We start from the raw sequence: 22,929 nt of genomic DNA, 5'->3' as shown, positions 1-22,929 counted from the left end.
AGTCCACACTTCGTTCAGATTCCCTTGCCTCTCTTCTGGCCCCCCACCTGGGCCACCACCTGTAGACAAGGAGTAATTTCTTCCATTGCTGGGACCAGGGCCGTGGGGGAGGGGCCGTCTCGGGGGCTCCGGGCAGGTTCACCACCGTGAGGCTGAGCTCCTAGGGTCCAGGCCCACCTCTGGGGTCACATGGTCAGGGCGCTGGATTGGGAGTCAGGTGTCTTCAACGTTTATTTCAAGCCAAGCCTGTCTCCAGTGTTCTCTTTGACTCCACCCCCTTGGGCCTCAGTTTCCTCCATGGAAACTGAGTGAAGCCATGGCGGGGCCGGTGTCTCCCACAGCCTCAGCCCTGGGGTGCACGTGTGGGTGGAGCCTTCTGCGCCTTTTCTTGGGGCGGAGGGAGCTGGCCGGTGTGGTCCTGTCCCCCGGAAGGCAGAGCTGGGACACCGACCTCACTGTACACAACGTGGGGACCCACACTCGGACTTGGGGCCTTCAAGTCCAAGGTCAGGGGCCTGTCCTGCTTTGCTGCTTACTCCTGTGCACTGCAGGGAAGGCCCTCCTCAGCTCCAGCCTCAGTTTCCCTGTCTGTGAAGCGCCAGCTGGTGGCAGGGTCCCTCTGGCTGGGGAGACAGCAGATCGCCCTCGGGAGCAGGGGGTCTGTTTCCTGGCAACGGCGGGCTCTGGGGGCCTTCCTGTTGGTGGGGGGGCCCAGGCTGGCTATCTGCCCTTGCCCCACACCCAGTTCGGTGACAGGGTGCTGCTGTCACTGGATGCCCTGCACAGTTGTTTTCTTACCCAGATCATGCCAGGGCTGCCTTTGCCCGGGGCGGAGGGAGGCCTGCCAACTGTGCCACACCCCTGGACCCTGGACTTGTGGGAGGCTGGAGGGGAACTCGCATTGTTACCTGCCTGCCTTGTGGTTCTTGGGCGGCTCCCGGGCAGCTCCCAGCACAGGCCCAGCTGTGGTCCGGGGGTGCACCAGGCCCGCCCTCCAAAGGAGAGAGAGGAAGAAGACAGGGATCCCTGAGAGGGTGAATATGAGGAGCCCTGTGCCCTCACTCCCAAACACCTGGGCTCTTTGCTCAGAAAACGTCGGATTCTTCCAGGCTTCTGAGCCTTTGCCTGTGCTGTTTCTTCTACCACCAGCCCCCTCCCCACTGTTAACTGTTGAACTCCTACTCATCCTTCAAGGCCCAAGGCAAAAGACCCCTCTTTTGGACCCTAGTTACTCCTACCTGAGTCATGGCACGCATCACCCTGAGTCATAATAGGCCTCTTCCTGGGCCGGTGTCCCTGTCCCACGCTTTATGTGAAGGCAGGGTGGGGGCTGACTCCCCAAGAGGTCGTCACAGACACATCACCTGCCTGCTGCGTTGTTGCATGACGTGAAGGGGTGGGCAGAGGAAGGGAGGATTGCTGGCGTTAATTTTTCCTGAGCACCTCCTTTTTCATTAAATTCTGTCCCCCCCTCCAGGGGCCCATCACCAGCTCGCCCGTGGGACAGCAGTAGCAGGAACGCGAGGGGCCTGGCCGCGGGGAGAACCGGCGCTCAGCCGCACGCGGTCTCGGTGAGTCTCGGTGAGTCTCGGTGACCCAGGGCGCCTCCCGCCGGCGAGCACCGCAGGGAGGGCCAGGCAGCGCCCCAGGGCGTCCCCGAAGGATCCGGCGGGCAGGGACTCTCTCGGGTTTTGCGCTCACAGTCTCATTTTCCCACGCAGGTGGCAGAGGGTCCCAGAGCCACCACGACCTCCCCCAGGCCTGGGCGGCGTCGGAGCCTCGCGGCCTCCCGCGGACCCGAGACTGCACCGCCCGGGTCCGGCGATCCCGGGGCGCACCTGGCCCCGCCCCTGAAGATCCCGCCCGCCGAGTCCCCGCCTCGGAGCCGCGAACCTGTCTCGCGCGCCGCGGACCCGGCAACAGGTGGAGCGGAGCCGAGCGGTGCCACGGTACCCGACGCTCTCCCGGGCCCGCCATGGGCAACAGCGCGGGCCGCAGCGACTTCGAGTGGGTCTACACCGACCAGCCGCACACGCAGCGCCGCAAGGAGATGCTCGGTGAGCACCGGCCCTGGGCCCCGCGGGCGCCCCGCTGCCCCTGCCCCGGGAGGGTGGAAGCGCCGCGCCTCCGTCGGCCTCTCCGGCCCTGGGGACTCCTCGCCTGCCCCTGCTCGGGTCTGGAACGCCCCTGTGTCTCTGCCTCCGACTGGGGATCCAGGACCCGGGGACCCGAGCCAGCACCCTGCGCCGGGGAGCGCGGCTTAGTTGCTGCGCCCCCGGCGGGGACCCGGGCGCACACCCGGGCTCGGGGACGCTGCGGTGCAGGAGTCCGCCCCGGGGGACCGGCTGTGGGCGGGATGCGCCGCCCCGGCCCAGGAAGGCGGCTCGCGGGCGCCGGTCCTCCGTCCGCAACTGGCGCCCGGGTGGGCGGATCTCCCGGGTCCCAAGGCCACCAGGAGGCCACCAAATCCACTCCAAACCAGGTGTAGAGAGAATGGGCACCTCGAGCGAAGCAAATGCGAAACCAGAGATACAACTGTTTTAAAAAACACCGAGACCGGCCTTGGCCGGCGTTGCTCAGCGGGTTGGAGCCTCGTTCCCGAAAGGCTGCGTGTTGGGCCCCGGTCGGGGCGCACGCCGGGGGCGACCGATCGCTGTTTCTTTCCCTCCGCCCCTCTCTCTGTAAGATCAGTAAGCATGCCCTCGGGTGAGGACTAAAATTTAATAGTAATAAAATAAAACCCGAAAACGGTACCATAAAATGCGGCCATTCTGCCCAGTATCTTGGCCGCTCCGTGGTTCTACGCCTCTCGAGGTCGTTTTCCCGCACGCGGCCCGCCGTCCTGCGGGCGCGCCATCTTTCACGCAGCGGCTCCCTCTGGGCCCAGGATTATGGGATAAAGGGCTCGCACCTCTGAAACAGCTCTTACTAGACGCCACCAAAGTCGCCCCACAGTGTCAGGCGGCTTCTTGCGTGGGGGACAGGTGGCGGTTTCCAGGCACCCTCTCCTGCACCTGGGGTTGTCCAAACTTTTCCTCTTTGCCAGGCAGCCTGAGACGCAGTCCTGTTTCACTGTGGCTCTAATTTACATTTATGCGATGACTGGTTTTTGTGTTTAACTGACCATTTAATTTCTTTTTTTCTCTGGGGATTGTTGTTCGAGCTCTGGGTTTTGGAGGCGTTTAACCCTCTGTCTTACAAGTTGAAAGTTGTTTTCTCTATAATTTGTCCTTTGCTCTGACAGAAACTGTTTTCTTAACGCATTTGAATGGATTGGCTTCTTTCCCTGAGCGGTTTTCCTTTGGTGGCTCCCTGCCTGCCACACCCTAAGACTATGGAAATATGCACCCTGTTACTTTACCCTCCCAGACCCCCGATACACTGAATGCCTAGTGCAGGAAGGTACCCCACTCTAGCTGCGGGTCGGGGCTGGTGACCCCTGGGTGGGTTTGTGACTTCGGGGTTTTCTTCCGTGAGCTGAGGAGCGGCCCAGCATTGTTTGTGGTTTCTCCAGTGGCAGCATAGTCCCTACACCTGTGAATTTCCTGGGGGTGGGTGGGAGGGGCCTTGCTGCTCACCTGGATCCCCCTCCCACCAACTCCCGCCAGTGTGGGGGCTGCTGCCCCCTCTGCAGGTCCCAGGCAAGGCTGCATTTCCTTCCTGTCCGCAGGCTCTCCCCTGCCTCCCCCTTACGGGGGCCCACTGGGCACCTGGCCCCAGGTGGAGAAGGCTGGGAGAGGTACTGTGGCGCGGGCACACTCTTCCTTGTCTGGCAGAGTGGAAATGAGGGGAAAGGAGGTCTCAGATGGGCAGGCACCCAGCGTGGTGCCAGCGCTCCAGGACATGCAGAAGGCTGTCTCTAAAGAGAGGGGCCACAGGCCCTGGAACCCATCCTGGAAGCTTGCCGGGCAGGGTGACGGAGAAGGCTGAGACACTTGGAGGGGGAGGTGACTCGGCCAGGGCAGGACTGCACAAATTCCGCAGGGCTGACTCCCCAGGAGGCTTGATTGTTTCCGTGTCCATGGGGTGCTGTGGGTCCCTCCCCTCTGCACCCAGCTTTGAGCTAATGAACTTGGAATATGCTCTTCTCCCTCCCTCTCGGGCATTTGCACAGACTGTCCACCTGCCTGAATGCGTTTCCTCCTTGCTCTGCCCAGCTGGCTATGGCTCAGTTCCACCTCCTGCAGGAAGCCCCCCTGGCTGCCCTGGAGGACCCCGACTGGGTGAGGGCACCCCATGGCTTCAGTCTATCTGGGTCTGGTCCTTATCTCCCTGGGGCAGGCTGCCAGGGTCCAGGGCGTGGTGGCCTCATGTGCTGGCAAGGACCTCAGCACTCACTCGTCAGCCCTGTGACCTTGGGGCTAGTCAATAAACAGATGAGGACACCAGGGCCCTTGGAGTTAAAAGGGGTGATAGTAACACTTCCCTCCAGAGCTGTGCAGGTTACGTGGAGGGAATGTTAAGTGCTGAGGGTAAAGGTTACCTGCAGGATAACTGTTACTTCCTGTAGTCAGGCGTGTTCTCTACGAGGACAGGGACACGCCTGTGCCATTCCCAGCTGCAGAGAAATATGGGTGACTGCCAGCCAGCGCCTCTTTACAGAAGAGGCAGAAGCATGAGGCTCAGAGAAGGGAGTCGACTTGCCTAGGGCCACGCGGCTGGGAGGCCACTGAGGCCAACTTGGTGTTTAGGCGGGCCCTGGCCCCACCCAGGGCGCTGCTGTGCCGGTGCCGAGCTGCCAGGACCAGGGGGCACGCAATGAAGACCCCATTGTCAGCGTCAGGACCCAGAAGGTCCTGGCACAGAGCCGGCCGGGCGCTCTTCGGGCAGGGCCAAAGCCCATCTGCAGCTCCTGCTGGCTGGGGCCATGCTCCCCTGGGCACCGTCCTGGGGAAAGGGGGACCCACAGCAGCACCTAAGAGCCATGCGTCCTGGGCTGGGGCCAAGGCCTTCTGCCCTGTGAGGGCAGGAGCAGAGCCAGCAAGAGCCTGGTCCCATTGAGATCAGAAGCCAAGCCAGGCGTGGCTGCGGAACAAGCAGCAGGCTTTGGATTTGTCTTTTCAAAAACAAATAGCTTTGTGGCTTTCTTTTTGTTCTTACAAAAACAGGGCACGCACGTAGTAAAAAGAAGTTCAGATAATCAAAGGAAAACAGGAAGTATAGGTCTCAGCACTGGCCAGGCCCTTTGCTTAGGGAAGGCCTTGGGCTGGGCTCTCTCGGGGTGAGCTCTGAAATCAGGAGCGGAGCTGGCTGAGTTCTCCCTGCCTGTCGGGGAGTTCATGAACTTTCTTCACTCAACCTCAGAGCTGCGCTGCGGGGGACAGCAGGCTGGCCAAGGGGCGTCCTCTCGTGCTCTCGTCCCTGCTGCAGTCAGCGCAGAGTCCTGCCCCCCTCCACCAGGCAGGGGCTGCAGCCCATGCCCACCCAGTCCCCGGAGTCCCCAGTAGAAGGAGGGCCGCCTCCCTCCGGTCCTGACCTGAGTGGCCCGACCCAGCCACGAGCCAGCTACTCTCTGGCCAGAGTTGTGAGTCCTGAGACTGGCTGGCAGGCTGTGATGGGCGTGTAACGGCAGAGAGGGCAACTGGCCAAGGAAAGGAAGGGTCCTGGCACCCTATGTTGGGTGAGTAGGGGGGATGGGGATGGGTGGTCCAGCCCACCACAGCACAGACAATAGGCGATCCTTTAGGGGTTCCCCCTGGACACCAATTAACCAATCATGTCCTCTCTGCTCAAGTCTTCCATACCCAGGCTCTGGCTGCTGCCCCTTCCTCTTACTTCTTGCTCTCTGGCCACTTGGTGGAATACACCACACCTGTCCATTTCCTATTTCATGGCTTTTGCAAATGCTGTTCCCTCTGCCTGAATTCTTTGCCCTTACTTTTCATCGACCAAACTCCTATGCATCCTTCAGGTTTCAGCCTACATGTCCCTTCTCTCTGAAACACTTTCTAACAACACACACACACACACACTGCATGCTGGTAAACGGTACCCCCTGAGTCTCTGGAGGGAACGACAGCCCTGATCCCGTCAATGTTTCTATCGTGGTCACTTGCAAGCGGCCTCATGCCTCATCAATGACCTCGGAGTCGGGCAGGGAGGAGCCCGCTGGGTGCTCGCCTGCCGGCCGCTGGTGTGAGCCTTTGGCAGGTGCAAGCCTTCGGCAGGTGCGAGCCTTCGGCAGGTGCAAACTCATGCCCCCATCACTGCCTGCCACCCCCCCCCCTGCTCCTCCTCCCTGCTCCCTGATCTCCGGCAGGGAGGCCCGGGCACTTTTACCTTGCGGCCTTTGCCCTGTCTGCAACCCTGCGTTGATTTGTGGGGTAATTGCTTGAACCCTCCGACTCTCTCACACATCTCCGAGCTTCCCGGAGGGCAGGGGCTGCTCCCTCCGGGCCTGGCATGGCTTGGGCTTCCTAGAGAGGTTGAGTGAACCCCTGAAACAACAGGCAGGGTCTTGGCTCTGCCCAGTGCCTGCCAGGCGCTTAGAGGGGCTTCCCTCTCCCTGGGGCGCTGGGGTGGGGGCGGCAGCTCCAGCCCGAAGCATGATTGGGAGACACCCTGTTTTGAGCAGCATTTCTCAGCTGATGAGTGAGGCTGAGTTTTTCTTCCTCGATGCTACTGCTTTCTTTTGTGAGTTTTCTCCTCACGCCCTTGGTTCCTTTTCCATCAACATGTATCCTTTTTCTTGATTTGTGAGTTTTGTTTCTGGGGCTTCTGGTGGCCCTGAATTTCCACAGGTAGCAGGTACCTCCCCTGTCCCTCCTGTGTTTTCACTGGAGCACTTTCCCCTGTTCTTTCGGTTTTGCCTTACAGACATTTGCAGGCTATGAGCTGCAGGACCCTGGGGCGTTAGCTGGCCCCGGTTCCCAGTGACCCAGTGAGTGGTGGGGGCGGGGGGACAGGGCTCAGCCCAGTGCTGCTTGGCCTAAACCCGGACCTGAACAAAGCCACTGTCCGTCCTCGGGTCCCTGACACATGACTCACGGCAGGTGCCAACTCACGTGTCTCCTTCCAGCCTCCGCACTGCTGGGTGTGCCGCGTCCCCCGCCCGGCCTTCCAGTATTCCACATTCCTTCCTTTGTACCAGCTTTCGGGAGGCAGGATTTCTACCCTGTGGCCCCACTCGTTGAAAGATCCCATCCAGTGCCGTTTGGTGATCCAATCAGGGCACTTCCATCGCTCAGAAAAGACCCCTGTGGCCGCTCGCAGTCACACCCCCATGTCCTTAAATCCTTCATCCTCCCAGTTTCAGCTGGAAAGTCACCAGACTTGTGTGTCTGTGTGTGTGTGTGCCCCCTTGGCCCCTTCTGTCTGGGACACACTTCTGTGCCCCGGTACCCCACCCCCACGCAGCCTGGGAACCCCTCCCGGCTCTGCCGCCTGCGGCCTGGCTGCTGCAGATCTTCAGCTAATATTTGTCAATGCCAGGAAAGCAGGTTTGGCGAGAGGCAGATGAGGAGGCAGAGAACGGCGGCCCCTGAAGGCACTTGGGACCACTTTCCACGTTTTCTCCATCAAATCTGGTCCACCAAGCCCCTGACCAGGCAGGGCGAGGGCTGTCTGTTGGCTGCAGACTGAAAAGGCGGGAGACAGATCTCAGGACAGCGGTGGCCCAAACGTTAGGGCTGTGTTGCAAGGAAGCTGGTTAGGAAGCGGGGGATCGGAGGGTTGGGGTGCCTTTGTTGGGAGAAGCTGTCAGCGGTGAGCTTACTCTGCTGCTGGTGGGGGTGGTGAGGGGATGTGCACTGGGCTCCTGGTGCCCCACATGCAGCAGCTCGGGTGGAGGGTCCGGCAGGAGGGAGGAGGCCAGTGGGCCGGCCGCAGGAGCCGACTCTCACATGGAACGCTCCCAGCTTGGGTGACTGGGGTGCCGGGAGACAATGACAAGGACTCATGGCATGAGACTGGCACGCGATGGCATTTGGTGCCCCTGGGGGCGTGGTTCCAGTCCTAGGTGGTGCCAGGCCCCCCACGTGGGAGGTCCCCGTGGACGTGGGAAGAAGCCCTGAGTGCTCCTGGGAGCCCTGCTGGGGACCACAGGGAAGTGACCTCATCGTCATCCCAACCACAGCGGACTAGAGCAGGAGCCCTGGGACTTCCTCCTGCCTGTGGGGGGTGAGGGCCCAGCCACCTATGTCTCCTTCCTCCCTCGGCTTGGCTGGCCCAGCAGAACTGGTCAGAAGCTCCGGGAAGAACCACAGACCCACAGTGGAGACTGGTCTGTGGGGTTGGTGGGGTGCTGGGGTCGAGCTCCCCTCCTTCCAGCAGGTGTGGCTCCTGCTCTGCTCTCCTCCCTGGGTCCTTGGGGTCAGGCCTGACATGTATGTAAATATGTGTAATGCACACACCAGCACATACCTGCTGGAGCCACACTTCCCAGCCTCAGCGCCTGCCACCCCCTCCGCCCACCTTCCCCACCCCATCGTGGCCCTGTGCCCCCGAGCCCCAGGGCAGACAACACCTCCCTGTGTTCACAGCCCCAGGGCTGTCGGAGTAGGCACCTTGGGCCCAGAGAGGCTCAGGGCCTGGCCCAAGGGCACACAGGTTTTCTCTGGGCACTTTGCTTTGGCTGCCCAGCTATTGGCGGTAGCACCTCTGGGAGCTGAGGGAGCCCTGTGAAGCCCTCATTCCCACTCTGGGGGGAGCGGCAGTGGAAGTTAGGGTCTTTCACCTGGTGGAACCTGTTTCCTCCCCCTGCGAGGCACCTCACCAACTGACTAGTGCGTGTCAGATGCGGGTGGGCACACGGCCCCTGCGGATGGCCTGGGCCTGGGCCTGGCATCCTGCAGGCTTGGCCTCCAGGCTCCCGAGGACAACTCTTGGCTCTGCTGCCCTTACCCTGCCTTTTCTGACCCTTCCCTGGGTCCCCCTGGGTCTCAGATCTGCTTTCTCTGTCATGCCTGGACAGTGTGACTTCTAGCAATGGCCATTGCTTGTGGCCAGCTGCCCCGCTGCTTTGGGCTCAGCTGCTGCCGGGACACATTTGCATGGGTGTGTTTGTCTTTGGTTCCAGGTGGCCATCCACGCTGGGCCCCAGGCTGTTCTTGTGCCTGCCCGGCCCGGCTACTCCTGTCCTTGGAGCTAGAAGCCTGAGTGGGCAGGGTGCCCCGGTCAGCTGAGGTCCCACCAGGGGCAGAGCCCGGGCAGGCAGGGCCTGCCTTGGGTGTCCAGCTAGGGCCCAGGGCTCCTCCTGGGGCTGCTCCGGGGTGCGGTTCCCTCTGCTCCTTTGGGACCCAGAGAAGGCAGAGCTGAGCAGTCCCCCATCCTGCTGCCCACTCACCCCCTCTCCCGGTCCCCCTTCCCTGAGCCCTGCAAGAGGGCCCTCCTGTCGGGCCAGCACCCCCCTTGCCTCCTCTGTGACCCCCACCCTAGCCTCACTCTACCCCCATGCCTGCACTCACCGCCCCAGCTCTCAGCTGTCTCACTCCTGGCCGTGCTGAAATGGCTCCTGCTGAAGCTCCCGTGACCTTGCCAAGTTCAACAGGTGCCCGTCCCATCTTCCTGTCCACGACTCTCCTTGACCTCCGGCAATGGACACCCTCAAGTCTATGGCTCCAGTTACCCCAAATCCTTACCTGCCCAGGGACCTCAGCTTCTGGTCTGTGTGGCTGGTGGTCCCCAGAGTGTGTTCCCTGGAGGTCCCCAGGCCTCCCCCCTCCCCAGGGAGCTGGAAGCTCTGGAAAGGACAAGGTTAGATGTTCTCCTTGAGTGAGTTTCCACCTGGCATGCAGGGGTCTGTGTGTGTGTGTGTGTGAGCATCCCCTTGCCCAGCAGGGCTATTAGGGCAGTCCCAGAAGTAGGACATCTGGCCCCCCTGACCCGTGTGGCCGGGGTGATGGGCCCGTACTCGTGGGTCAAAGCCAGCCGGGGCCAGACAGGCCTCCAGGACCAGCACCCCAGGCCCCGAAGGTCAGAGATAGGAGGCTTTTACTCTCAGGTTCGAGAACTGTATTCAATAACAGTCACCTGAGGCCATCATCGGGCCTCAGGTGAGGAGCCTGAGGCTGGGGAGGTGGGGCAACTGGGCTTGTTTGGTCAGCCTGGGGGAGGGGCTGGGGATCAGGGACCCCAGGCCCTTCCAGGGCTGCACCCTAAGCTGGGGGCCGAGCTGGGGGAAACTGTTGTGGAAAAGAGGAAGGGGTACCAGTTCCCTGAAGGGGGGCCAGGCAGAGGCGGGGCAGGGAAGGCACCCCAGGTGTCTTCGCTTGTGCTCCCCCACAGGTGGGACTGATGATCTCTGTGTGTTGATGGGGCATCTGAGGCCCACTATTCAGAGTCACAGCTGCCCAGCTCTGTGGCCGCCCTCGCCTCTGAGGGGCACGGGAGAAGACTCTGCTGGCCTGGACCCCAGAGCCAGGGTCCTGGTGTCCGCTTCCCCAGAGCGTGCCGGTCTGCGCTCACCTGGTGCAGGCGTAGCCTGCCCTGCCCTCCTGCCCCAGGCTTGGCCACCTTCCAAGGGGAAGCAGGGGAGGCCCGCCTTGTGCAGGCTGGAGGCTGGGTTGGCCCCCAGCTGTGCCTTGGCAGGGGCAGGTCTGGCGCTCGGGGCCTGAGGGGGGAGGCTGGTGCCCAGAGGCCCCTGCCGGAGAGTGGGAGGCTGGTGGGGCCTTGCAGTGTGCCGTCCTGGCCCCACGCCGGGCACGCAAAGGTTCAGAGGACCTTGCCTGTGATTCCCCGCACTGGGCTGTGGGTGAGGGCCTTCCGGATGCCAGGGTTGCTGGCACATCCGTCTCTCCCCAGCCATCAAAAAGACACTTTTGTCCTGGCAGGTGTGGCTCAGTCGATTGAGCACTGGCCTGCGAACCAAAGGGTGGTGGGTTTGATTTCCAGCCAGGGCATATACCTGGGTTGTGGGCCAGGTCAGGTCCCCAGGAGGGGGCGTGCAAGAGGCAACCACACATTGATGTTTCTCTCCCTCTCTTTCTCCTTCCCTTCCCCTGTCTAAAAAAGAAAGACATTTATTCTTTCCCAGCTGGATCTAGGCCGGCGCCGCCCCCAAGCCCACGGTCCCCACTGGGGGCACCAGTCTTCCTGGGCAACACCTCCAAAGTGGCCCATTCACTCTGACCCTGTTTAGGGCAGGAACAAGAAGATATAAGCCCTGCCTCCTGCACCCCCTCCCAAGGGGGACCCACATTTGGTCTCTCTTTTTTTAATACAACTTTTATTCTCTTTTTTTAAAAAAAGATTTTATTTATTTATAGACAGACAGAAAAGGAGGGAGAGGGAGGGAAACGTCAATGTACGGTTGCCTCTTGCACACCCCTCAATGGGGAACCCAGACCACAACCCAGGCATTTGCCCTGACTGGGAATTGAACCTATGACCCTCTGTTTTGCAGGCTCACACTCAATCCACTGAGCTACACCAGCTGAGGCCCCTAGGTCCCTTGCCCCACCTGATGGGGTGATACTGGGGCTTCTAGCACACTACGGGACCTCCAGTTTTTACTGGGCAACCAGGCTGCCTCCCTCTGTGCAGCCGCCCTAGGGCCTGCAGGCCCCTGGAGAGCAATCAGCCTGCTCTCCGTCAGCAGGGCTTCCAGCCCTCTGAGCTTTTACGCAGCTGTAAGCTATCTGCGGGAGCATCTGGTGGCCTGCGTGCACCGTAAACCTTGCCTCTCCGCGCAACGCAGAGCAGCGGTTGACCAGCCGTGGTAAATGGGTTGAGTGCGCCCCTGCTCTGGGCCCTCCCTGAGCTTCCCACACGCACCTGAGCTATTGGTCCTACCACTGACCCTCTGGAGCGGAGCCGGCACCTGGAGCTGAGCTACCTGCTTGGAGCTGGGAATTTTTAAAAAATGGCACAGAAAATGGTGGTAAAATATAGAGAACACAAAATGGGCCATTTTAACTCTGTTTAAGTGTGTGATTGTGGCACTTAGTACATTCGCAGTGCTGTGCAGCCGTCACTACGATTTCCAAGTTTTCCATCATCTGCACCAGAAGCTCTCCGCCCCCTTACCAGCTTCCCCCACCTCTGGCCCCTTCCCCGCCCAGTGGCCTCTGCTTTCTGTCTCTGTGAACTGGCCTGCTCTCGGCCTTTTGTAGCGACGGAATCGCACGACAGGTGGCCGTTGGCGACGGGCTGCTTTCACTGGGCACCACGTCTTCGAGGCCCGGCCACGCTGTAGCCTGGCATTGTACTTCACTCCTTCTGGGGGTGCTGGCCGTTTATTTGGAAGTCAGTTCCTCGGAGCAGGATTAAGGGAGCTGGCACTAGGAAAGAGAGAGGGTGGAAAATTCAATATGAGGATTTTTAAAAATTGAGGTTAGTTTCAAGTATGCAACAGTGATTCGTATTTGTATATATTGCAAAATGGTCGCTGCAAGTCTAACAACACCCGTCACCACACAGGGACAGTTGTTCCCGCCGTTAGAGTGTCTGAGACCTCCTCTCAGCAACTTCAGAATATGCAGGACAGGGGGCGACTGCAGTCACCGAGCTGCACGGCACGCCCCAGGGCCGGTCCCCTACAGCTGGGAGTGCCATTCTTTTCTGTGACTGAGTAATATTCGCTCTCGGTTGCTTCTGCCTTCTGGCTGTAATGAACAGTTCTGTGAAGATTGGTGCCCGTTTGTGTCTTTGATTTAAATTCTCTGGGGTATATATTTAGGAGTGGAATTGCTGGGTCACGGTAATTCTATGGTTAACTTTTTTTTTTTTTGAGGGACCACCAAATAATTTTCCACAGCATCCATATCACTTTGTAATCTGACCAGAAACATACAAACAAGGGTTCCAATTTCTCTCCATTGTCACCAACTTGTTATTTTGTGAAGCGATATCTCATTGTGTGTGTGTGTGTGTGTGTGTTTAATTTTTAGAGAAGGGGAGGGAGGGAGAGTGGGAAACATCAATGTGTGGTTGCCTCCTGCTCGCCCCTTGCTGGGGACCTGGCCCAAAACCCAGGCTTGTGACTTGACCGGGAATCGAACCCCTCGGCCTGCAGGCCGGCACTCAATCCACTGAGCCACACCAGCCAGGGCTCATTGTGGTTTTGATTTGTGTTTCCCTAGTGACTGATGATGTCAAGCATATTCCCATGTGCTGATTGGTTAGTTGTACATGTTTGGAGAAATGTCTACCCACGTCCTTGGCCCATTTTCAAATTGGGTCGTTTGCCTTCTGTTGTTGAGTTGTAGGAGATTTTACCATATTCTGGATTCTAGACCCTTACCCAGAGCTGGGATTTGAACCCGCTCTGGACGCTGCTACCTCCCGGCCCCTCGGGGACTGCCGCTGGCTGGTTGGGGGGGCTGAGCTTTATTACCTGTCTCTTTGCTCACTAGCAAGTGAGCAAACGTGCCATGCGTGTGGGGCTGACTGGGAGGTGCTGTGTGGTCGGCGGTGGCAGGGAGGGAGCTCCTAGGATTGCAGGCTCAGGCCCCGGGGCCCCTTCCTGCAGGGGGAGGGTGGCCAGAGTGGGAATGGGGGCGGGGAGTCCTGGGTCTCCCCACCATGCCAGCTGCTGTGGGGTTCAGACCCGTCGGGCCCTCCGCCACCCGCAGGCTGTCCCAAGGGCTGTGTGAGCTGCAGAGACTCGAGGGGGTAGGGGGTAGGGGGGACCTGGCATGCGGACAGCTGCCTGGGGTGTTCTGCTGGCTTCCTGGGCAGAGAGGGCCTGCAGGTCTAGGATGCGGGGACCCCAATGCCCCCCAACATCTCCCGGCAGACGAGGGCTGTCCTGCTGTCAGGAGCAGGACCGTTAAGAGGGGACAACACACTGAGAGGCACACGGTGTCCTCGCCATCTCTCACGGGGACACCACGGCCCACAGAGGGTGGGAACGAACTGGTGACCACAGAGCTCTGATGTGAGACTGGAGCTGCGGGCACGGCAGCTTGGGCAGGAGGATTTTGAGCCTGAGTGTCTCCTCTGACTGGGGCAGAATCCCTTGCCCATGTTGCTGTGTTTCTCTTTGCATACCCCTGGGGACAGGCAGCTCATCGCCTCTGAAGCGGCCTGTTCTTTTTCTTGCTGGGTGGCTCTGGCAGAAAGGGTGCTATAGGCGGACATCCCGTGTTGTTTGGAGTCACTGGAGAGACATAACTATACCTCGAAGCTGGTGTCCCCATGCCAGGTGCATCTTCTCAAGAGGAGGCTGGTAACATGCCCTCAGGTGCTGGCTGAGCCCCGGCATCACCCTGAGCCCCGGTCTCTTCCTCTGCTCACGGGACACAGGGCTGGCAGGAGGGAGGAGGGGCCTGTCTGTTGGGGCCGAGGGCCTGCCGAGCTGTTAGGTCCTTCCAGACCAGGCACAAGGGGGAACGACTCCCTGGGTCACTTGGAGGAATGGGAAGGGCCTTGGCCTGGCCGCCTGTAGTTGGGGCCCAGCCTCTGCTGCAGTCTTGGGAACCCCTTCCCCGGATACCCTGGGAGGGTGAGCCTGAGGCAAAAGGGGTGCGCTGGAGCCAGCCCCACCCTTGACAGCCTCAGTTTCCCTCTCTGAGCATCACAGCACGGGCGGCAGCTCTGAGGGCCAGCCTACTCTGCCCTGGGCCCAGGACGGACCAGACCTGGTGAGCGTCTGTCACCCTGTCTGTCCTTGCCCCTGCACACGGCACCAGCCTCCTCGCCGGCCTTCCGCCTGGCCCGGCCGGCCCCCTCCTGCCCAGCAGCTGTGGAGGTTTCCAGAAGGCACGCCCCCAACCCCCCCTTCCCCCCCTTCCTGCATTGTCTGCTGCTTCTGGCCGGCAAGACCCTCAGGTGCTTGGCCAACTCCCGTTCTCATTGTTTTTTCTTTTTCTGTAAAACAAAACATGGAAAAGCACAAAAGATACTCTAACAAACACCCACCATCCAAAATAAACGCATTTCCTTCAGACCTAGTTTGAGCACTGAAACCGGAGAGCAAGCCAGCGCCTCCCCCGCCATCCCTGCCTTGCTCTCCCCGGCCGCTGATCCGGGGCGTCCAGGCCGCTAACCTTGTGTGTGGGTCACCTGGGTGCTGCACAGCGGCTGCTTTGATTTCTCTAAAAAATTTTTTTTATTGATTTTTTTTCTTTTTTTTGTTCCCCGACCGGGGATCGAACCTGGCACCTTGGCAAGTTGGGATGCTTTAACCAACTGAGTCACTGGCCAGGCTGCTTTGATTTCTGACAGTACATTTCTGTGACCTGAGGTGACACCCGCTCTTTATTTAGGCTGGTGGCAAAGACCCCTGCTCTGGGAAGTCGCAGGTGGCACGAGGCAGGTCCGCCTGTCTCTGTGCAGCACAGGCCAGGCTGCTCCCAGGCCTTGAAGCACGGGGCAATGTCGTAGCCTGATCGTGGAGGGGCGGGGTGGGCGTATTTGTGCTTGTCACCACCTGGGGGTTGGGTGGATGCTGGAAGGAGGGCCAGAAGGAAGCCACCTGGGCAGATGGAATGGAGGGAGGAGGGAGGAGGGAGGAGGGAGGAAGACGGGCTACAGCTGGGGCCCTTGCAGTCTGAGCCCGCCTCACCACCTTCTCTCCTGGTCCTACCCGCAGCCAAGTACCCCGCCATCAAGGCCCTGATGCGGCCGGACCCTCACCTCAAGTGGACGGTGCTGGGGCTGGTGCTGGCACAGCTGCTGGCCTGCTGGCTGGTGCGGGGGCTGGCGTGGCGCTGGCTGCTCTTCTGGGCCTATGCTTTCGGCGGCTGTGTGAACCACTCGCTGACGCTGGCCATCCATGACATCTCGCACAACGCTGCCTTCGGCACGGGCCGCGCCGCCCACAACCGCTGGTTTGCCGTCTTCGCCAACCTGCCCGTGGGCGTGCCCTATGCCGCCTCCTTCAAGAAGTACCACGTGGACCACCACCGCTACCTGGGCGGCGATGGGCTGGATGTGGACGTGCCCACGCGTCTGGAGGGCTGGCTCTTCTGCACGCCGGCCCGCAAGCTGCTCTGGCTGGTGCTGCAGCCCCTGTTCTACTCGCTTCGGCCACTCTGCGTGAACCCCAAGGCTCTGACCCGCATGGAGGTGTTCAATGCCCTGGTCCAGCTGGCCGCTGACCTGACCATCTTTGCCCTCTGGGGACTCAAGCCCGTGGTCTACCTCCTGGCCAGCTCCCTGCTGGGCCTGGGTCTGCACCCCATCTCTGGCCACTTTGTGGCTGAGCACTACATGTTCCTCAAGGGCCACGAGACCTACTCCTATTACGGGCCCCTCAACTGGATCACCTTCAACGTGGGCTACCATGTGGAGCACCACGACTTCCCCAGCATCCCTGGCTGCAACCTGCCCCTGGTATGTGGCTGCGGGCAGGGGAGCGGTGGTGAGGGGAGCATGGTGTCTGAGGAGGTGGGGAGGTGTGGCGGCGCGCCTGGGACCACAGCCTGACTTCCTTTTCCTTTTGTGCTGATCATGCGTGGCTACATTCCCAGCTGTGGCCCCCAGGGCAAAGGGAAAGGCCACACAGTATAGGCGAGTGCCCCAAGGAGGGGTACCCAGGGAGGGCATGTGCTCAAGGGGGCATTTACAGTTTAGACCACTTAGTGTAATGGAAACCTGTTTGGGCCAGCTGTGACCTGTGCTGGCTGTGCACCCCTGGGGAAACCGCTTGCCTTCTCTGTGCCTCGACTTCCTCTTCTGTAAAATGGGCAGCAGTAGTGACAGTGTGTGAAGCACCTCCCCTTCCTGGCTCCTGATTCCCTGTCCCTGCTCATTTCCCGTCATTGCCCTGTGACTTTCTAGGGGCCCCACATGGCACAGAGAGGAGCGAGTGGGCTTTGTGACCCAAGGGGCTTGGCCTCAGTTAGTGCAGAGTGGAAGTCTCTGGCCTGTGGCTCTGCCTTGGGAGACCTGTGGACGGAGAATTTCTAAAGGAGGACAGAGTGGGAGGCAGGGGAGGGGGAGGAGGTGTTTGGTCTGGGTGGGTGGGGTAGAGACAGCTGAGGGTAGGGTACTGGGGGGCAGGAGGGGAGGGGGGCAGTGAGGCCTTCTGTGTGTGCGTGGGTATGCACGTGCCTTTGTGTGGGTGTTTGCACATGTGCCTGAGTGTGCCTGCTGCGTGCACGTGGCTGTGTGAGCATTTGCCTGGTGTGCAGCGCCCATCCGTCCCCCTCCCCTCCTGTCGTGCTGAAGGCACAGAGGCCGTGCTCTGGGCCGGGCACCATCTGACTTAAGCCTGGCCACAAGCCGATTTGGCAGGTGCCCTCATTGTCCCCATTTCACAGACAAGAAGGCAGAGGCTCAGAGATGGGAGGTGCCTGTTGCTGGAAGTGGCAGAGCCAGAATCTGGACCCAAGTTGGTCACGAAGCGTCCTTCTGAGCGGAATGAATGGCTCCCTGCTTGCTCCACTGGGGGTCTCCCTGAGCCCCGTCTACAGCTGTAACAGAGGCACTGAGCCGGGGGTGGGGTGAGGTGTCCTCCGTTGGGGAGTGGAGGCCCCACCCCCGCACCAGGTGCTGAGGCTGGGAGCATGTCCTGGAGGAGGCAGCTGCGGGTGTCTGGTGCAGATCGGGGCTGGGGGCTGGAGGGGGTGAGGGGCGCAGGGCAGGCCCCTGGGAAACGACAAGCACTGAAGCTGCGAGGAGGGTGGTGGGGAGGGGTTTGGTGGGAGGTCAGCTTGGGGAGGGCACTGGCAGCGGGTGAAGAGGGAGGGCTGAAGAGGAGTGTAGCTGCAGAGCAGTGGGGCTCAAGCCAGGCTGGGCCTCAGGACTCAGTAGGAGCTTGAAGGAGGGAGACCCGGCCCACCCTGGGCTCCTGGGTCAGAAACTCCAGCGTGGGCCCCAGGGACGGAAGGGTGCATTTTGAACCCAGGGCAGGGGCAGAGACTGTGCCCTGGCTAATGGATGGCTAGCAACGGCCAGCCTCCTGCCTGGCTGAGCTGGATGTGGGTACCCAGGGGGAAGATAGGTGTGTGTGTGTGTGTGTCTGTATGCATGCTCACATGTGCGTGGCAGAGGCCCGTCTGTATTGAGGCGCGGCCTATGACCAGCTCACCTCCCACAGGTGCGGAAGATCGCGCCCGAGTACTACGACCACCTGCCGCAACACCACTCGTGGGTGAAGGTGCTCTGGGATTTTGTGTTCGAGGACTCCCTGGGGCCATACGCCAGGGTGAAGCGCGTGTGCAAGCTGGCAGGGGACCGCCTGTGAGCTGGACCTGCTGGCGCCTGCAGTGGAGGGACCCTGCCCTGCCCGGCTGGCTGCCTGGCCCCGCCCCAGTCAGAGCTGGCGTCAGCGCTCCCCTTGGCCTAGTGCCTAGAACTGGTTTGGCTGCATTTGGTCCCTGAACCCTGGGCTGCTGCTTGTGTCCTAGGTCCCCAGTACTGCCTGGGGGTTGGCGGGCACAGGCTGTGTCCTGGAGAAGCTTGGTCTGCTGGTGGACTTGCTGATGACCTCAGGCCAGCCCCGCCCTTTCTGGGCCTGGTGGGGATGGGCCTGCCCCCTCGTACTGTGCCCCGCCCCCATGGGCTCCTTTCTCTGGTGTCCCCGTGCCCTAATTAAACGAGCATTTGTTTCCACATCCACAGGCCTGCTTTTGAGCGGGGGCGGCTCCACCTGGGTCTCAGAATGAGGCCCCCCGCCGGCCCTCGAGGTGGTCCCAAAGCCATACCCCACCTGCTCCTGCTCCTTGGGGACCACTGCTGCCCCCACACTTTGTGCAAGGCAGCAATTCCTGAGGGCTCCACCTTTGTGGGGGGCTAGCCTTTGTGGGTGTAGGCAGTAGGTTCCCATGTACCCTGCAAGCCCATGTGGCCCTGAAGCCTTCCCTCCTCTCCACCCTGCTGGGCACTGCCTCCCCTCAGTCCATGTCACCTGTTCCTGCTGCCCACCCCCCAGGTCTGCCTGGAGCCCACCCACTAGGGAAAGCCTTTCCAGAGCCCCATGGAGTCTGGCCCCCCACTAGCTCAGAACAGGTGTCACAGGCCAGACACATGGTGGCTGGACAGACAGGTGACTACAGGTCAGAGGGAAGTGGGCTGGTGTCCTTGGTGTCCCTGTGAATGGGGACATGGCTCTGTCCTGACTTCGGAGGGGCTGATGGCACAGCTGACCTTGGGAGGCAACCTTCCCATCAGCCCCTGGGTTCCCCACCTTCCCCAGGCTCGAGGCTGCAGGATCACTGGCCCTTGGGGGATGGAAGCAGGAGAGAGCAGTTAAAACCGCCTCTGGGCCCATGTAAGGCGCTGATTGGGTTGTAGGTGGGCCTGAGAAATGATTGGGTGGGGCTGTGGGGAAAGTGTCCATCCCAGAGCGCACCTGACCTAGCCCCAAGTTTTAGGTGGGTGGTTTTTGAGGCACTCCCTTTGCATGGGGAGCCTTCTGCCTGCACCCTACCGAGGGCCGTTCAAAGCACTTGGGGAGGGCAGACTCAAAACTGCAGTCACTGAGCTCCTACAGACAGCTCGGGGACACACGGTGTCATTAGTGCCCACCTCCTGACGGCAGAACAGCCCTCTCTGCCCCTTAGGGTTGCTGGGGATCCTCTAGGGGGTGAAGCACATCCAGAGCCTGCCAGAAAACAGCAGGCCCCTCGTCACCCATGGACTGGGGCCCTCCTTCTCCACTCCTTCCAGTGCCCTGAGGACTGTGGGGCCAGGAGCTGGGCATACGGCCGTGTCCAAGGTGGCAATGGGCTGGCCACCAGATTTTGAGGCCAGCCCGAGGGCTGTGCCGAGAGTCAGACCCCCCCCCCCCAGCTATAATGAGGAGTTTTCATGGTCTGGGAAGGGCTGGCAGGTGCCCCCTCTGTGCGGTGGTGGCCCTGCTGGGCAGAATGCACATAAACCCAGGGCTGCCTCCCACTCCCCTGTGGGTGTGGCTCCCGTGGCCCCCCAGGACCTGCCGGAGGAGCCTGAGCCACCCCTTACCCTCCCCACGGACCCCATCTTGCTCCTATTCTGGCTCCCACTGTTGTGTCCTTCCCCAACGGGGCGTCCCAGAGCCAGAGCCGGTGTGAGAGAGTGCGCGGGAGCCGGGCATGTGGACAGTAAGCATTTATTACACGGGGACACAGACACCGCGGGGCGTGCACAGGCCTTCTCACAGGGCCCTGGGAAGGCGCTGAGCGTGCACGGCTCGCCACGCCAGCCCAGGTGCCGACAGCATCACCCAGGAGGAACCACCTAATGAAGCGTGTGATTTGGGGGTGTCTTCTCTATAAACCAAAGGAAATGTACACTTAAATAGACAAATATAAAATACAAAAGAAGGTGAGTAGACCTGGTGTTCTGTGTCGGGTAGAATCTAAAAATCCAGGAATTGAACTGTTTCTTCACTTTAATGTTGCATCACAGGCTAAGACTTCACACGAAGTGCATCTGAGCTTCAGTGCGTGCTTGCGTGTGCTGGAGGCCAGGGCCATCTGCCAGGGGCCGCGTCTCGGGGCACAGGGGCCACGTGCCCTATGAGGTGCTGATTCCGCTCAGCTCCTGCCTGATGGCTGCGGACAGGACAGAATGGGAGAGGGGGGCTCAGGTGTGGCAGGGACCAGCCCGGCCCTCCTCCTCCCAGGCCCTGTCCCCATAACCTGGGTGTGGTCCTTCCAGGGCCTGCGTCTCCCGAGCACCCCATCCAGGCTCCCAGAGGCCAGAGGCCCAGGCTAGAGGTGCACAGGGCACAGACATGGGTCTCATGGGTCTCACTGTGTTTCCCCAGCCGGCAGTCCCTGTTACAGGGCCGGCGGGGAGACCTGCATGAGGCTTTGGAGCTGGGGAGGGGCTGGCAGGCAGCAGGAGCCCTGGACAGGTCTGGACAGGTGGACATATTGGTTCTGCTCAGAGGACTCGGGAGCCCCACCGCTGACAGTGGCAGCAGGAAGTCCCTGGCCTTGAGCAGGGTGGACGCCTGCCCCAGTCCCTGGCCTGAGCTCTGCCCTTCCCAGCTCCCTTGCTCTTCTCAGCTTCCTTCTGTCCCCACTTCTAGGATTCCCCCCAACTCCAGGCCTTTTCTCGGACAGACCCTTTGGGGCCTGGAGCCAAAGGCTGAGAGAAAAAGTTCAGTGAGGGCTGGGCAGTCATCCAGAAAGGAAGGGCAGTTTCTCGGGGCCCCCCCATTGCCCTCCTTCCCCACTGCCCACTTGGCCACCCAAGAGGCAGCCCCACCTGCAGACAGGAGAGTGGGGCCCGCACACCCCACGGCCTCCGTCCCTGCCAGTTGTCTCTGCACACAGGCTGCTTCCAGCCCCTAGCAGCCCTGGCCCTGGGGGGTGCTGGCAGCCCCGCCTGGGGGGGTCACCAAGCAATAAAGCCGAGTTAACAGAAAGGCTTGTCTCCTTTCCAGCTCCAGCTATGTCTCACCCTGTTCATTCATTACCTCCTTATCTGTGCCACTTGGGCCTGTGGGGGGTGGGGGGACTGGGCAGACAGGAACTGAGTGTTCTCTGCTGGGGCCAGGCCAGGGTGTGGCTGGGGCACCCAGCTCTGGACAGGGGTCTGGGTCTGGGGGAGCCCCAGGCAGCCTCCCTCCCTAGCCTCTCCTCTCTCTCCGGAGTCCAGGCAGCCCTCTGCCACCAGCCCCCCATCACCTCTGACCCCAGGGCTGCTCCAGTACTGCCTGAGCAGACTGGTACTTGTCCCCTGGCCCAGATCTGAGCCAGGGTATCAAAGGCTCTGGTGGGGACCAGGATGGGGGCATTCACGGCGAACCAGAGTCCCCGGCCTGCACCCTGGCCTGGGGCCAGGCAGGCTGTGAACCAGGCCAGGCCCCTGAAGTAGTTCTGTGCCTTCTGGGCCCCTCTAACTCTCCCCGGGGAGGGAGCAAAATCAAAAAAGTCAACCTAAGTCCACAGATGTAGAAATAGAGGAGCGAGCACGGGAGCTGCTTTGGCTGCCCTGGGTTTCAGAAAATGTTCTCAATCCCCGTGCAGTTACCATGGCTACCATGGCTACCATGGCTACCATGGCGTGCCTCAGGACCAGCCCGGATGTGGGGACGGCAGATTCAGGTGTGCAAGTCCCATAACTTGTCTGAGCCTCAGCCTGCTGACTAGAGCATGGGGAGGGTGACGAGGGCCGTTAGAGGACAATGAAACCAAAGTACCAGAGTACTCCTAAGTACCAAACTGAAGGCCCCCCCAGGCCCTGGGTGACAGGCCTTGCCCTGCCGCAGGAACCCTGGCTGTGCGGACTCACCGTCAATGATCTCCTCCTTCACCTTGTGGAGCTCTCGGACCACCTCCTCCAGGATCTCCTGTGGGAGCAGAGCCCCCGTGAGGGGCAGGTGTCGGGGACAAAGGCTGGCCTTGCGGGGGGGTGGTGTGTTTGAAGGGGCAGGGCGTCCCAGGCCTCCCTCCAGGGTGAAGTGTGCCGGGGTGGGGCCCTGGCCAGCCCTGCAGCGATGCTTTGTTCCGGCAATGGCACAGGCTGGGGACAAGCGCTGCTACCGCCCTCCATGGCTGGCCCCCTGTCTTATGCGCAGGCGTGAGGGCCCCTGGGCCTGCCCGCCCACCCACGTACATGCACCCAAGGTGGTCGGGAAAGGGCACACGCACCTGTTTCATCCGGTCTAAGTCAAAGGCATCCAGGGCCACATCATTGACACTTCCTGCCGGCTTCATCCTGGGGAGAGGACGCAGGGTGTGGTCAAGTGGGTGCGCCTGCCAGGCCCCGCCATGCTGGGGGATGGAGTGTGAGAAGGAGCCTGGGTGCCACAGAGCCTCTGCTCCGGGCGGGCCCTGCAGGCCGGGCCAGGCACCACCCTCTTCCTGTGCCCCTCAAAGGCTTTTGCTTTATGTCTGGCCACTCCTCCACTTTGTGGGAAGGGCCCAGTGCCCCGTCTCCAGGATCTTACGGGTACTGTGACCATATTTCCCAACCCAAGAGCCAGCACTTGGGTCCACCAAAGGAGCTGTTTCCGGGCTTGAGAGCTCTCACACCGAGCGGCAACACAGGCGGGCCGTGCCACAGTCGCACGCTGCCTCCCCGGAGAGAAGCATGCCTCTCAGCTTGTCCCCGGTGTGGGACCTGTATTCCTGGCTCAAGGGAGGCTTCGGGGAAAACTAGTAAGAATGG

The 22,929-nt window shown here is 61.1% G+C and overlaps 2 protein-coding genes across 6 annotated transcripts in view; one reads left to right on the top strand and one right to left on the bottom strand.

The window, feature by feature from the left end:
- Nucleotides 1–1,456: 1,456 nt before the first annotated feature.
- On the top strand, nucleotides 1,457–18,440 carry DEGS2 (delta 4-desaturase, sphingolipid 2). 2 transcript variants are annotated; one of them, XR_008427230.1, is made up of 5 exons: nucleotides 1,457–1,571; nucleotides 1,722–2,057; nucleotides 15,473–16,215; nucleotides 17,145–17,373; nucleotides 17,924–18,061. XR_008427230.1 is itself a non-coding variant. In XM_053927551.1 (4 exons), the coding sequence occupies exons 2-4, from the start codon at nucleotides 1,976–1,978 to the stop codon at nucleotides 18,068–18,070; spliced, it is 972 nt and encodes a 323-aa protein (XP_053783526.1). In that variant the 5' UTR covers nucleotides 1,457–1,571; nucleotides 1,722–1,975; the 3' UTR covers nucleotides 18,071–18,440. The 2 variants fall into 2 exon arrangements, 1 of the variants encoding a protein (XP_053783526.1); XM_053927551.1 differs by lacking the exon at nucleotides 17,145–17,373 and having other exon boundaries at nucleotides 17,924–18,440.
- Nucleotides 18,441–19,899: 1,459 nt separating this feature from the next.
- The window catches only part of EVL (Enah/Vasp-like), a 122,405-nt gene continuing 119,375 nt past the window's right edge, over nucleotides 19,900–22,929 (bottom strand). For all 4 annotated transcript variants that reach the window (XM_053927549.2, XM_053927546.1, XM_053927550.2 and 1 more), the window contains 3 exons: nucleotides 22,410–22,476; nucleotides 22,051–22,108; nucleotides 19,900–20,360 (listed from right to left, as the gene is read on the bottom strand). In XM_053927549.2, coding sequence (XP_053783524.1) covers nucleotides 20,323–20,360; nucleotides 22,051–22,108; nucleotides 22,410–22,476 — 163 coding nt within the window. In that variant the 3' untranslated portion in view covers nucleotides 19,900–20,322. The remainder of the gene's footprint in view (nucleotides 20,361–22,050; nucleotides 22,109–22,409; nucleotides 22,477–22,929) is intronic.

Source organism: Desmodus rotundus, chromosome 7 (assembly GCF_022682495.2).
Source record: "Desmodus rotundus isolate HL8 chromosome 7, HLdesRot8A.1, whole genome shotgun sequence".
NCBI lineage: Eukaryota > Metazoa > Chordata > Mammalia > Chiroptera > Phyllostomidae > Desmodus > Desmodus rotundus.
The sequence above is the reverse complement of the archived record's forward strand: the minus strand, read 5'-3'. Positions and strand labels throughout refer to the sequence as shown.

Coding starts and splice junctions, on each gene's coding strand:
- DEGS2 (XM_053927551.1), top strand. CDS start 1,976: ATGGGCAACAGCGCGGGCCGCAGCGACTTCGAGTGGGTCTACACCGAC. Junction 2,058..15,472: donor GCGCCGCAAGGAGATGCTCG/GTGAGCACCGGC, acceptor TCCTACCCGCAG/CCAAGTACCCCGCCATCAAG. Junction 16,216..17,923: donor CTGGCTGCAACCTGCCCCTG/GTATGTGGCTGC, acceptor CACCTCCCACAG/GTGCGGAAGATCGCGCCCGA.